Source organism: Parasteatoda tepidariorum, chromosome 7 (genome assembly GCF_982258835.1).
Source record: "Parasteatoda tepidariorum strain Cologne lab strain chromosome 7, Ptep-v5.0, whole genome shotgun sequence".
In the NCBI taxonomy this organism is placed as follows: domain Eukaryota; kingdom Metazoa; phylum Arthropoda; class Arachnida; order Araneae; family Theridiidae; genus Parasteatoda; species Parasteatoda tepidariorum.
Genome location: NC_141761.1, coordinates 80,674,770 through 80,689,645, shown reverse-complemented (window position 1 = coordinate 80,689,645; position 14,876 = coordinate 80,674,770). Strand labels below are relative to the sequence as shown.

The following is a 14,876-nucleotide window of genomic DNA, read 5'->3' as shown; positions in this document are numbered from 1 at the left end:
CAAAAAAAAAAAAAAAAAAAAAAAAAAAAAAACTTAACCACAACCTAATTCTATTATCCTTTACATTAAATAATTTAGCTCCAATATCCAGCTAAATTTAATTTTTCGGATTTGAAACCATTTAAGCTGTAAATGGTTTCAAGCCCATAAAAGTGAAGAAAAATGCTCTTTAGCGTAAACTTTACGATTAATTGGATATACAGACTGAAGCCTTTTATTTTACCGCAGTTTTAAAAAAAGATTAATGCAACGGCAATTGATGCAACCAGTTTGATGCGTCAATACATTTAATATGAAATACATTTAGCATTGCATCAAATGGTATAGTAAATACATTTTCAATATTATTTTGAAAACTTTAAATTTCATTACAAAGCTGATTACGGAATGAAAGCGCTTACACGTTAATTTGTTAAACACCAAACCGTATTACATTACAATCCTTTAAACAGTTTACAATTACATTATGAAAAGATTATATTGCATTATAAAGTTGATGTGATTATCAAAACGTTTACACTTTTTGATTGAAAATAAATTTAAAAATTATTTGTAAAATATAGTTTTATACTCTATGAAAAATTGGTTCAACTTTTAATTATTATATCGGTATTTTGAACTGTAAAACGGGAAAAACTTGCTTCAATTTTAAAAATGTTTAAACTAAATACAGACAACAAAGAAATTTATGTATTGTTTTATTTGAAATATATTTCTCATACACATGAATTAAAAAATAAATAACAATAAATAAATTCAAATGATGATTTTGGAAAATCTCACATTTTTTATATTTTGTTCTAATTCACTAATTAATGTGGAGTTACGTTGTTATCTTTATTTTTTAAATACGTTTGATTCTAATACTGGAGAAATTTACTATTTATGGTCATTTTTATGAAACAACAAAAACAACCATTATTAATTTATTTAGCTATCAAAAAATAATTTGTTACACTTTATTTGCTTCAACAACAGCAGCTTATTCTCACACATCTATTGTAAGAATTATGTTATTATTATAAGTAGTGTATTTAATAACAAATTTCTAACTTTAATTCTGTCTAAAAATAATTCAAAATATTTAGAAATCATTAAATATTTATTCAAGTACGTAACCAAATAAAAACATGACAGTGAACAGGTTTCTTATCATTAACCTAAGATGAGTTTATGTTTATGGATTAAAACAAACAACTTAAATATCTTCAATAATATGCTTACAAATTGTCTCAAACAAATGCTAGATAATTTCATGTCCGATTTCAACGATCGCTGATGGTTTCAAGGAATTAAGACATTTTTTGCAATTGTTTATCGTTATCCTTTTGTATTATTGTTGCAGACATTTGCTTCAGTAGGATTATTACTCAGCTGTGATTAGGATGGGGTATATTTCCGGATTGAGGGTACGTCGCTGTGTAATCCCAGTTGTTATCCACATAATGACAGAAGTATTTGTTGCATTGTCCCGAATTGCTTCGTCCATGTACTGCGGCTGCTTTCAGACGCTTCTTGAAAGGACGAGGGATAAAATCATTGTTCAACATATGACCTAAAAGTCTGTTTAAAGAGTAGAAACTATTTTAATTTATAGATATAACAATGACATGAAACATCATTTGTGCACAGTGAGCCAAAAATAAATAAATAAATAAAAATAAATAAATAAATAAGTAAATAAATAAAAATAAATAAATAAATAAATAAATGAAAATAAATAAATAAATAAGTGAAAATAAATAAATAAATAAAAATAAATAAATAAATAAGTGAAAATAAATAATAAATAAGTGAAAATAAATAAATAAATAAAAATAAATAAATAAATAAGTGAAAATAAATAATAAATAAGTGAAAATAAATAAATAAATAAAAATAAATAAATAAATAAATGCAAAACACTATTTGACTTTCACAAAATTTTATTTCTGAAAAACTATTCTACTTATTTCACCCAAATTTCGTATTTTTCTATGCAAGATTACATACTTTAAAATGGCAAAAATAATAGCATACTTTACTATTCAAAATATTTTCGACTAATATTTAAATAAAATAATAAAAAATAATAAATATTTAAAAAAAAATTTTTTAATGGTATTATCTGTGGAAAAGCGAGTTTTATATTCGTGTGGAAAAATGTTTTAATTCGCTTAAAAATTAAAATAAATATTTTAAAGCTTTAATAACATTAAAATAAGGAAACAAAACTACGACAGTTTCCCGATAAACTAGAGCTCTGAAATTTACAATTGAACCGTAAGTCTAATATGGCATAGACTATAAACCATATGTCTAGATCTATAACAATGGACAATGCGCAAAAAAAGAATACCTTGAATAGCTTTTTGATCTAATTTGATTTCCACGTTATTGGACTCAATTTTAATGGTATGAAAAGGGAACCTCAAATATACTAATTAGTTATCACAGATGATATTTTAACTTGCAAAATCATGCACAAAAACGTACTTTTTCTGAATAAATTTACATTTTTTTAAACAGATAATGAATCTTAACCCCCAAAATATAGGGGTTAGCCTCAATCTGGAAAATTTGGTCCGAATAATTGGGTTAGGAGAGCTGTCGAAGGCTTGGATTTCTAAATGTTAATTTTACTTTTTTTGCAAATTTAAAAAATGTAAAAGCGAATTGAAAATTTTTGTACACAATTTTAGAAATCCGAAGATAGTTGTATGTAAAGAATAGTTCTTAATAATTATTAATTATTTTACTCAATAATAGTCGAAAACATTTTGAACCACAAGTTATGCAAAATTTTATATCAATTTAAAGAATTTACTTTTATGATGCAAAATTTGAACGAAATTTGACGAATAGTTCCTGAGAATTCAAATTTTAAATCTTCGACCTTCTAAAGGCTTTTTTTTCATCAGGAACTATTCAAATCTCGTATTTTGTCGATATACCATTTTTTTAAATGATGTAAAAATTTGTATACCTTACAATTTTTATTATTTTTGACCATTATTAAATAAAATAATAATAAAAAATGATAAATAAGCGTTTTTTGTCTGCTTTTGTAACTTAAAATTTAGTTTGTACTGACTAATTACACATTTGATGTCACAATTAAAATTAAATTCTAGCTTGTTAATCAAGTTTGTTTTTTTGCGAATTTTACAGGCGAACTTTTGTTAATTAATATTTTGACCAATGATTAAACAGATAAAGTCTTAAGATTTCAACTGGAACTTCGTACTTGATGTTTAAATGTACATTTTACTAAAAAATTATTACTTGTTGAATTTTCGACAATTCTCGACTTAAAAAAATTAAAATCACAAAATTTTAAAAAAGAGTAAATGATTAAATAAAATAAAAACTTTAAAATTTAAACTTTTTAAGTACAAATTTAAAAAAAGTAAGTAAGTAAGTGAAATTAAAATTAAAAAAAAATTATTTTGTCATGAAGAAGGGAAAACGTAAGGCGTATCACTATTTTGCTAAGTTTGACTGCAACTACCCCCCCCCCCCTCCTCCCCATGTTTTTCGAAATTGTTCCCCCCGCATGTTCTTTCATTTCAAGTCCCTCAAAAATTAGTTTATCCCCTTCAAGTTTACTTGAAAAATGTAGTTTTCTAAATTTTTTGCTTTTTAAAATAATGTGTACATCGTAAAAGTATTAAAGTTAGATAAAAGCTCCTATTAAAGATAGGTAATTTTTTTTTCTTTGTAAAAATAGTTTTGATTACATGGATGTGACTGTTCTTTCAAGTTCCGGTGCATCTTCGTTGGCCGGATCTCCAAATTCACAAGATAATCTTTCCAAGCAATGATCTTCTGTACCAAGTAAACCATTGCATTGCAAGTAGTTCACCATCACACGAGATTGTTGTTTCTCATCATATTCCACCTGCATTATAAAAAAAATATTATTTAATTAAAGTTTCTAATTTGAATAAAGATGAAAATCAAATTATTTTAGTCCTTACTTTTAAAATATTTAAGAAAATGTTTTGTTAAAAGATTGGTTTTTTAAAATATATTATTAATAAAAAAGAAAACTGCTCGCGCAATATTACTATATTAGCCAACTTCGGTGATCAGCAGATTGGCCGCTCTTACAGTTGGTTTCCTCACTTATTGATTTCAATAAATGCGCATTAAACAAGAAAAAAAAATCCTAATTGTACTTTCTTGTTTGGAATTTCTATATAATCCAACTTTAGTGACCAGCTTGGCTTCTCTTACAGTTGGTTTCCTCACTTATTGATTTCATAAATACACATTAAACAAGGAAAAAATCAGAATTAAACTTTTTTATTTGGAATTACCGCAAAAAAATGCTTAAATTTTCAAAAAAATGGCAAAAAAACTTTATCTTTTAACCGTGCAAATTAGCAAATGAATTTTTCGGGCCAGACATAAATATTGAATGGTATATAAACTCGAAATGGTGGTTTATGGAGTCATAGATTTGAGATAAAATTATAAAATCTTTTAAAAAATAATTGCAAACATCCCAAAACATTACAATTAGAAGAAATTACATATGACTTAAAAAAACTGTTTGAGAAGTGCTTGATAAGTATTTCAATAAAATAAATTAAATTAAATGTAAAATTGCATGAAATACTTAGATATAAGTACGAAAGTAGCAATAATACAGCTTAAAAATTACGACCAGGCAAATCGACATAAGTTAAAAGATTAGATTAGATTTTGAGCCTTTTAAAACATGAAACAAATCCTTTTAAAAAACAGTTTAAAAAAGACTAATAATTCTTTGTTATTGGTATTTACTACTTTTTAAGCATTGCATTTACATTTTGCATAATACATTGTAAAATTTTCCAGGACTTTTCCAAGAAATCAGTGCCAGTCCGCCTATGATGATATGAGCTTTATGTTTCAAAAAGTCGTTCTTGGAATTAGAACAATTGTTTCAGCATTCCAGGAAGAATTCAGATCAATAAAAAATTGTTCTACACACGGCCAACTGATTTTCAGTTTCGTATTTTTTCTAAGAAAATGTCTTATTGTTTTTGCAGTTTAATATAGAATCAAATTTTTGCCACGATATCTGATTATGGCTTGTTGTATCTGTTACTTTTTGTTTTCTGTACTGCTAGTAAACTATTCTTACTAATAACTTGAAACTTATTTTCTAGAAAACTTTCTGAAACTTTTATCTATGTTGTTTACTGTTTTAAATTAGTAAGTACAGAATTAAAAAAACTTAATTTATTTTATTTCTCCATATAATTTTAAAATGAAACTTGCCTTCTCTTTTCAGCTTAGTAACAGGTTTACAGGTTCAGCTTAGTAACAGGTTCAGCTTAGTAACAGGTTTATATTAGTACTATATTATGATTTTATCAAAAAGTTACCCAACATACTTGGCAAAATAAAAGTTTTAGAACTGGATACATGTAAGTGTCGTCATCGTAGGTAAATCGTGGCATTTGTTGATTCAGAGGCCAATCAGGTATAACACACTCACGTGACGTCACTTACAGGTATCGAATTAAATCTGACTTAAAGCACATGGTTAGGCATGATTATTTAACTTATTCTCGAGTTGCAAGCACCAAATAACGCTTTAGAATAATTAATAATAATATAATAAATAATAATTAATAATAATACAATAAATACTAATTGATAATATTACAATGATTATTTATTAAATAGCACAAAGTGCTAAAAATATGTAAAGTAGAAGTTAACTATTTTAAAATATTTAGGATCAATGCCTATTTGGAATAACAAAAATACAGATTATCAAAAATTTATTTATTTGCATTTGCGCTATTCGATTGGAAAAAAGTATGTTCTTGTGAACAAAAAACTGTTTTGATGCTCAATTTAACTGGTAAAAAAATACGAAAAAATTAAGGTAAATTGATGCACTACCCATTTTCAACTTATCGCCCTCCTTATTTACGAGGACGCCATATCACTTGAGAAACTTTTCGCCACGCATTACTTTTAACCTCCATTACTAATTAAAATTTTTTTTAAAAAAAACTGAAAAACCGAGCTCAACTAAACCTAAAGTAAGCCATTAAGTTTCAATTGCTGAAAAAAAGTTTCGAAGTGTCAAAATGGAAACAAATTTTTGGAAGAGAACTTCTTCATTGCGCAATCATAAGTTATCTTCTAATAATATATTTTCATTTTGATATTTTAAAAATTTCTTCTCAGTATTTGAAACTTCATGGCCTACTCCAGATTTGCCTAAACTTCTTTTTTCTATACTTTAAATTTTAAATCACTTATGAAGGTGAACGAGAATTTGCGACGGAAAGTTTTTCCCGTGGTATGGCGGTCCTCTTAAGGACAAGAGTGATATAACCTAATTTTATCAAGTAAATTTTAGAAAAATTAAGTTTTGTCGTTTGGCCTTTTGCGCTCTTCTATCTTCTTAATCCAGAAAAGTTATCACCAAAGTCAAGCACTCGCGCTATAAATTTAATAAAACTTTTCGAGCTGGCTGAATAGTGCCGCTTTCAAATTCAGGATGTTTCCTTCACATTGAGAAGTTTCAGCTAAAATATGCTTTTATATTTTCTAACGAATTTAAAATTTTAGTCATCGGTTTTCCTTTCATCCGATATTTTATTTGAATTATGCTTTACAGAAGAAACAAGGATGAAATGACGGCGCAAACCATATTTTTTTTAAGTGAATTGTATTGAATTTATTTAATATTTGAACGAATTATTTGCGAGTTTAACCTTGATAAGATACAAATTTTTGTGATCTGAGTAGGGATGTTGAACTATATTATCACATATTTTAAATTTGATTACAATATAGTTCAACAATACTATGTGATTCTATAATACTATATGGCTGAACAGTACTATATAGTTCAACATTACTACATATATGATTCTACAATATTATATGCTTCAAAAATTCTACAATGGTTCTACAATACTGTAAAATTTCACTATAGTATATGGTCTAATGCAACGTTTTTTTGATGTTACACCAAATTTGGATTTAAGTTGTTTTGAACGAAAGCGTTTTAAGGGAGATAATTTGTTAAGGGAATCGTATTGCATATATTTAAAATTTGAATGAATTTTTTTACTAGTTACTTCTTGATATTACACAAATTTCTACCAACTAAATAGGGGAGATAAACAACATCATTGTATATTTTAAATTTAATAGTTTTATGGATCTATGTAAAATTTTGGTGATAGTTTTTTAATAGTTACATAGACCCTAGGAAATTATGAATCCCCCATTTTCGTTTCTGATACTGCCTGTGAGTCAGGTATTATAAATGTTCATAATATATTGCTAAGGGCATTTTGAAGATTTTCAGATCATCCTGTAAGCATCCTTGCCAAGTAAAAACATTCATAACATATTTCATAATATTTAAAAACTAAATTATTATTTCATTTCATCCTTTTCTTAATAAATAAAAATAATATAACTCGGTTGTCTTTTTATTCGATTACCTTGATTTGAGTTCAAAAGAAAATCTATTTTTAGAAAATTTTTCCACATCTGCCTAATATATTAACATCGAATTCGAAAACTGCTGCATGGCTGCTAAAAGTTACTATTTTATTTAAACTCTTTATTTTTTCTCACACTTTATTTTTCGCCAACACAATTTTTGCTTAGAGCTAAGAAAGGGAAGACTTGATAGTAAATTAAAACAATTCAAAGCCAATCCATGATTTTTTAACGTTCCTTGACGAAAATTATTCATATTATTCTAAACTATTCTAATGCACGATTTCATTTCGGCTGCTGTTATATATTGAATCTTCAAATCAAAATTAAAAAAATTAATATTTAATTTCCTCTTTGATTTTACCTCTTTTAAAAATATTTATCGAATTTTAATAAAATCGAAAAACTCAGCAACGGTGTGTAAAAGTTTTAGAATTCTATGCTAGAGTATTAAACAAATATAGAGGGAATCAAAACTAGGTTTTATTCTGAACAAGTCATGGTTATTTATTGAATAAAATGATTACCGATTATATTTGTGATTTTCATTTATTGAGAAAAGGATTATATGAAATTATAATTCGGTTTTTAAATATTAAGAAATATTTATAGTGTTAGAATGATAATTTTTTATCACCATATAGCGACATGCATCGATGTGTGCGAATACCAGGCTTTTGGACTATCCAGATTTCAATGCATTTCGATATTTTGGTTTTAAAATACATTCTGAATTAAATTATTTCAATTTAATTTAATTTACCTGGTGGAGGTAGCTTGAAACTATTTCCAGTTCTTTCATTCTTGCTGCTTTATCGGAAGGTGGCGGCATTCCAAAACGTTGGGCACCACGTCGTTTTCTCTTTTTCCCGTAGATTGGGGCACCAGCTAGTGGACCAGTGATGGTTGTCATTTGAGCTACAGGCACAACGACAGGGAAGGAAAAAATGATGCTAAGCAGAGGTGCCAGCAGTAAAGGCAATCCTGCAGCTAAGATGCGAGCTGCACGTCTTCTGCTGCTGTTCGGCCTGGGACGAAAGCCGTAAAAGTACTGACCTCTATATTCCCATGTTTCAGGCTTTACACGTCCCCTATCATTAGCTAAATATAAAATAAAGAAAGAAAAATAAAATAAAGGAATAAAGAAAACTAATTTGTACAAAACGGTATGTATCTTTAGCATATTGTTTGCAATTTACGTGTTATAATATTATATATATTATGATTAAATTTTGAATCCATACATGCGTTTTTATTTCTAATTCAATGAACATATGTCATTTTTAAAATATGTGTTTTAGCAACTAGTAAAACTCATGTAACTACACTAGAAAGACTAAGCGGGACTGTTCAGCCCTTTCCAGATTGTTTGTGTGTAGATTAATAACGCATCCAAATTCCTTATTTGAATTAATTTAATAAAAACAAATAATATACTTAAATAAGTAATTTTAAGAAACTGAAGCGGTAACTTGATTAAAACACCTCAAAAATATATAAATAGGAAATTCGACTGTTATTTCCGATTTATATATTTTTTAAGCAAACGATGTTTTTAATCAAGAACTAACAGTCTTTTTCGGGTAACTAACATAGAAATTTTATGGTATTTTATTCGATTTGGTTAACGAAAATATTGAATGATACAATGAATTTTCAATTATTCGTATATACATTAGTACATCCTTTTCTCTATAAATAATAATTGTAGTAGTACCTACAATTACGTTTAAATACTACTGTTTTTCTTTAAATAAAACTAGGGTACCTTATATTACTAAATGGTGCTTTTTTACCTAAAACTACCTATGATTAGGTAGTTTTGGGTAAACGATATTTGGTACCTACCAAAATACCAAAGGAGCCCCTCTGGTCCTTCTCGTCATTCATATAGGGTCTCATTTATACGTTTCTTTAAAGCTAGCAAACAAATGCTTAAATAAGTACTTAAACAGGATCAAATTATGAAAAGACAGAAATACTCAACACTTTCAATAGTTTTTTTCTCGAATTACAGAGCAACTTAACACTAGAGGGGCCAAATTGGCACCATTAGTTTTCCCTGTGTTAAATAGCGGAATTATACAAATTCAGAATGCAAAATCAATCCCAATATTATCTGTGTTGTTAACCAATATAACATTTTTTAGCGATTTGATTCTTGAACGAATCCACTAAAAACTTCCAAAAGAATTCATATAAATTACAGTAGAATTCTATATAAAATGACATTTTATAAAGCATTTTTGAGGAGTTGAATGAATTTAAAGTAATGTGGGGGAATATAAGTAAATTAGTTACTTATACATTTTGCTTGCATTTACTGTTTCAAAAGAAGATAGAAAATTTTACCATAAATTACAAATTAAAATAATACCTATTTAACGTATATTACTCAGAGTTTTTTTTTAACCAATTAATTTCTATTTTAAAAAATGTAAAAGCAAAGCAATTCTTTTAAAGCGTGAAAAGAGCCTTTCAAGATTTGCATAACTTTTTAGTGGGCGCAAATTTTCATTTTTCATAAAAAAAACCCTACTATTTTAGTTGTTTTTTCGTATGATATATTAATGATAAAAATTTATTTGCATAGCTTTCTCACTACGATGTAATCATTTTAATAATTTTTGTTAATTAATATTTGAAATTGTTAATTTGTAAGTGGTTTTATTTTCCCCAGTTGAAATGAATTTCATTTATAGCAAGAATCAAATTATACTTGACACTTCTTAATTTTCATGCACTCTCCAACAAATCGGTTTAATTTTGAACCTTAATTTCAGAATGGCTTAAACACTTACAGAAAAGTAAGGAAAGTACTCGGGGAGAACAGAATTATGGCCAAAACAATAACGATAAAAAAAGTCATAAAAATAATTTTATTTTATTTTTATAAGAAATAAATATAAAGAAAAATAAATTTTTATTTCTTATAATTATTCTTCCAATCAAGATTTGAATCTGATAAATAGCTGGCCAATTCATATTCTCTAAAAAAAAAATTATTATTTTTTCTTTTTATTTGATGTTAATTTTGCGTGGAAATTGCAAGTCAAATTTTATTGGGCATGCGTAAATTAATTTTTATAATGTCTCTTACTCTATCCAAATGAATTAATTTCATTGATTATATTGCATTAATTGTAGAGTATATTGTTTTTAATACAAAAAAACTGATATATTTTGAATGTTAATAATTTTCTTGATTATGTGTACTATTCAATTTATTGAACGTATAAATTAGTAGTGTGGAAAATCTTAAAACCTATTTTAAAATTGCATTTAAAATAGTTTACTTTACTAGTTAATTTATGATAGCATTGGATATTTATGTGAGACAAAAATAATTTAATAGATATTAAAACTCCCTTTTTGTTTAAGGATATTAAAATTCCCTATTTGTCCTTAATAAAATTTTTATTTATATTTTAATTTTTTTAAAATCCATTTATATTTTTATATAAGTGCTGAATTAGAACTCTGAATTTGGCATATTTATAACACTATATTTTTTATTAATGAGCAAGTTTTGTGAGAGGTTATCCAATAAAATGCTCTCCAAATTATATCAACTTTTGAAATACTTCAACAGTCCAGTTCATAGTTTCTACGTGATATTATGTAATTTCTTATTTAATTGTAGTTTTTTAGCTAACATTTTAAATAATTCTGCTAAAAAAATAAAGATAAAAGTTTCAATAAATATTCAATATATTTTTTTACAGAAACTTAAAGAAAATTTCTACTGCACTCTGGTTTGACTAGTTTACTTAAATTGCACCAATCAGATTTTTATTACAATACATATTATGCGCAAATTTTACTTTTAATAAAAAAATACATTACAAAATATTGTTGATACAGTGCTAGAAAATATTTTGCATTACAAAAAAATGTTTGATGTTAAAATATTTTGTTTAGCACTAATTCGCTTGTTTATAAAAAATGCAGTAAGGAATATATCCATTATCATGTCTAAAACTAAAAGCGATTCAACTTTTAAAATCTTTTAGGTACGGTAACAGTTCAAACTGTTCGAGCAAGGTGCATGGTCAATTGGCACCGTACTACGGAACTTCTCCAATTTTACGCTCTTAACTACGTTAGTTGTCAGTCATTAACTATATTGTTGTTTCTAATGTCACTTGCCATACCAGCAAGCCTGGTTGGTGAAACCAAGCGAATTTAAGGTAAAGGGGCTTTCAGTGGTGTTATCTATTGCCAAGAATAGTCTTCAGCCACACACACATGTCACAGCCCGTTTTAATGAGTGGACCCATTCATACATCCATTCCTTCATCCGCAGAACGTAATTTTAACTAGAACTAGAATCTCCAATGCTATACCCCCAGAGGTATTGATTTGTTATGGGCACGTGGATGACTTTGTGACCCGACAGATTTAAAGGTGCACCAGTCACCATTTACTACACGGGGAGTCTTAGGCCTGCTGGAACCGAAATCTTGTTCTCACAAACTTGAGTCCAGCACCCTGTCAACCAGACTATTCCGACATTTTCTTCATATTAATAACATTCATAGAAACTGAACATAAAATATTTAATTAAATAAAATGCTTAAAAATATTTTCAAAGTTGAACTTCTATTTTTTGGATATTAAAATCCATTAGAATTTATTCAAATACCAGCAAAAACTATTTCAATACGAACTCTCAAGGCCAAAATTCAGATTTTTTCCTGTAGTAGTCTGATTATGAGATATAGTATTCTGGCCTTCAAACTAACCATGGGACAGATTAAACATGCAACAGTCACCATTTACAACAATGTGGGTAGAGGGGATCAATAATTATTGAATACAACTTTGACTAGAAAAATCTAATATGCTATGTTTCATTATAAAATGTCACTTACTTGGTTTATGATGACGAACTGTGTACATAGCAATAGGAAAAAAGATTCCATTTTGAGTTCCCTGCGTTCTTCTTCTTACTCGATTGTGGGAACTATTTTTATTGGTAAAAGATAAATCATCGTCAAAAGTCAGATTATTAATTTTCTGGCAGTAAGTAAAATAGTGGAGGCGGAACAACATCAAAAGAAAGAGAGTTGCTTTTAACAATTCAGTTAAGGTTCTGCAAAACATGAAAACATTAAAAACATTAATTTTTTTCATAATTTTATTGTGGATCGTATTCAGTAACTTAGAAAAAAACATCAATTCGTATATCTTGAAAGTGTAAAAAGTTTCCAGTAATTTTCTAAGTAGCTTTAGTATTTAATGATAAGGGATGTCCATAAATTTATTTTGCATCATAAAACAAAATTTAATAAATGATAATGCTTACAGTTATTGTGCAGACAAAGAAATGTAATGTTATAAGGATAGAAAACATGTGAAATAAAACTTACTTCAGTAGGGCGTTGTTCTCTATAGTGCAGTTATCATGTTTTAATAAATCTCGTTTAATAGAACAAAATTAAATTCGTGAAAATGTCCCTTACAATTTCGAACTTTCTTTCGAAATTTACAAAACTAATTTAAAAAAATTGTTTGAAATTTTTTCAATATTTGAGACATTCAAATCATACTTTTTTTCATAGATTACCGAATATAATTCTGAATTAAATTATGAAAAAAAGAATTTAAACTTTTTTCACGCATGCGCAGTATGAAAGGATTAAATTAAATGCTCATGGCTTGCAAATATTCTAACGATTTTTCTTTTCAAATATAAAAATTACACTTTTGTTATCAATTAAAAATTCCTACCAGAATTTTGCCTAATTTTACAATTTATATTTTTACTATTATACTAAAAAATCACAAGGCAAAAAAATTATATCCAAAATCTTCATGAATATTTAAGCTATGGTTATGAAATTTTTCGTAGTCATTATATATAATAACCAAAGTATTGTTACAAGTTATAAGCTTATTGCTAATTTTGTATTCATAAATTCATAAAATGTTCAAAAACACTCTTTTTTGTTCATAATTTATTACAAATTCATCAATCCTTTGAAATCTTTAAATATTATTGATCCGTTTGGAAAAGGGGTTGACGTCTGAAGTTACGAAATAATTCTTTTAGTATTTCTTTGAAAATTCTTAAACATTCCGAAAGTGTCTTTTCCATTATTGTAGGGTAGTGCATCTTATTTGCGTATCGAATGTTTTAAGTGATTTAATATCTATGATATATCTATGCTAAGAGCAATAGTTATGATATATATCAAGAACAATTAATGTTATGTTCTTCTTCTATCAAGATCTACAGTCCTTAGTACGGTTTGATATTTTTTCAACTACAGAGTTCTACTGCACTTTCTCAATGCCTCTTTTTCGCTAATTCTTGATTTTTCATAACTTTTAAGTCCTCCTTAACCTGGTTCAGTGATCATAGTTTTGATTTAGGTATTTTTGCATAGTTATAAAGTTTAACTTTCCTGATTTTGCTTAAGTTTATACTTATTTTAACTATTGTCGATTCTTAATTTTAGTAGATAATTAAAGGGATATTTTTTTAAAGTTTAATGGTTCCTTTTCTTGTGCCTTTTTGGCATTTTTTAGAAATCATTACACTGTTGTCAGTAGATATAAGAAATTTTCTAAATTTTCGAAATAAATCTTGCAAAATTTTGTAATTTATCAATATTTATAAGCGAGGTTTTAAAAATCATTTTAATCTCCAAAATAAATACTCTAAGAGCTTCAGATGATTCCAAATGCACCGAACATAATTTTGAAAAAAAAAAAAATTATTGTTTAAATTTTAAAAATAAATATTGCCATGGAAACAAGAAATATTTACCCTCTATATGCCATATTCCAAATTATAAAACAAAATCCTTGTAGTAATCTCCATCTTCGACCAAGATCACATGCCTAAAGTAAATCAGTAAACAGTATCATTGAAAAATGACCCAAAGCCTAGTCAGAACTATCCCCGCGGGAGACTGACCCGCATTCTTTATGATATTCAAATCTGTTTGCGCTTGACCAGCTACCCTTGAAGATGGCCTCTCAGCTGGACTTACGCACGGATAAGCTCATTCAATAGAGTTGCCGTCACATTTATCGTCGGAAATAGTATTTAGAAAAGACGACGCCTTCAACAATCACATCGCCAAAGACAGATACTCAGCCAACAAAGGATTCGACACCAATTTTAGTTCTTTTCAGGGTTAACCAGCCGTGCTGACGAGAACAAAACGCTATGTTGTCGGTAATTACAACACAATTGTTTTAGTACTTTTTTACATTCGCTTCTTCTTTGCAATATAACTACAAGAAAATATTGTTAGCATTTAAAATTTAGGCAATTTTTATAGCCAGATAAAAATGTTTGCAAAAATAGCGTGATATATACTTTAAAACTAAAAGTAAATTTTCTGTATAATAATGATGTAGAATAATTGAAAATACTGCTATTAACGATAACGAGGTCAAGTTTGAAATCGGTT

The 14,876-nt window shown here is 27.2% G+C and overlaps 1 protein-coding gene across 1 annotated transcript; it reads right to left on the bottom strand.

Annotated features, from left to right (window-relative positions):
- Positions 1-681: 681 nt before the first annotated feature.
- LOC107444840 (uncharacterized) lies at positions 682-14,458 on the bottom strand. Its single transcript, XM_016059074.4, has 5 exons — positions 14,225-14,458; positions 12,324-12,544; positions 8,213-8,550; positions 3,720-3,880; positions 682-1,563 (listed from the first exon to the last, which is right to left on the bottom strand). Exons 1-5 carry the CDS (start codon positions 14,236-14,238, stop codon positions 1,371-1,373), a joined length of 927 nt encoding a protein of 308 aa, XP_015914560.2. The 5' UTR covers positions 14,239-14,458; the 3' UTR covers positions 682-1,370.
- Positions 14,459-14,876: the final 418 nt, after the last annotated feature.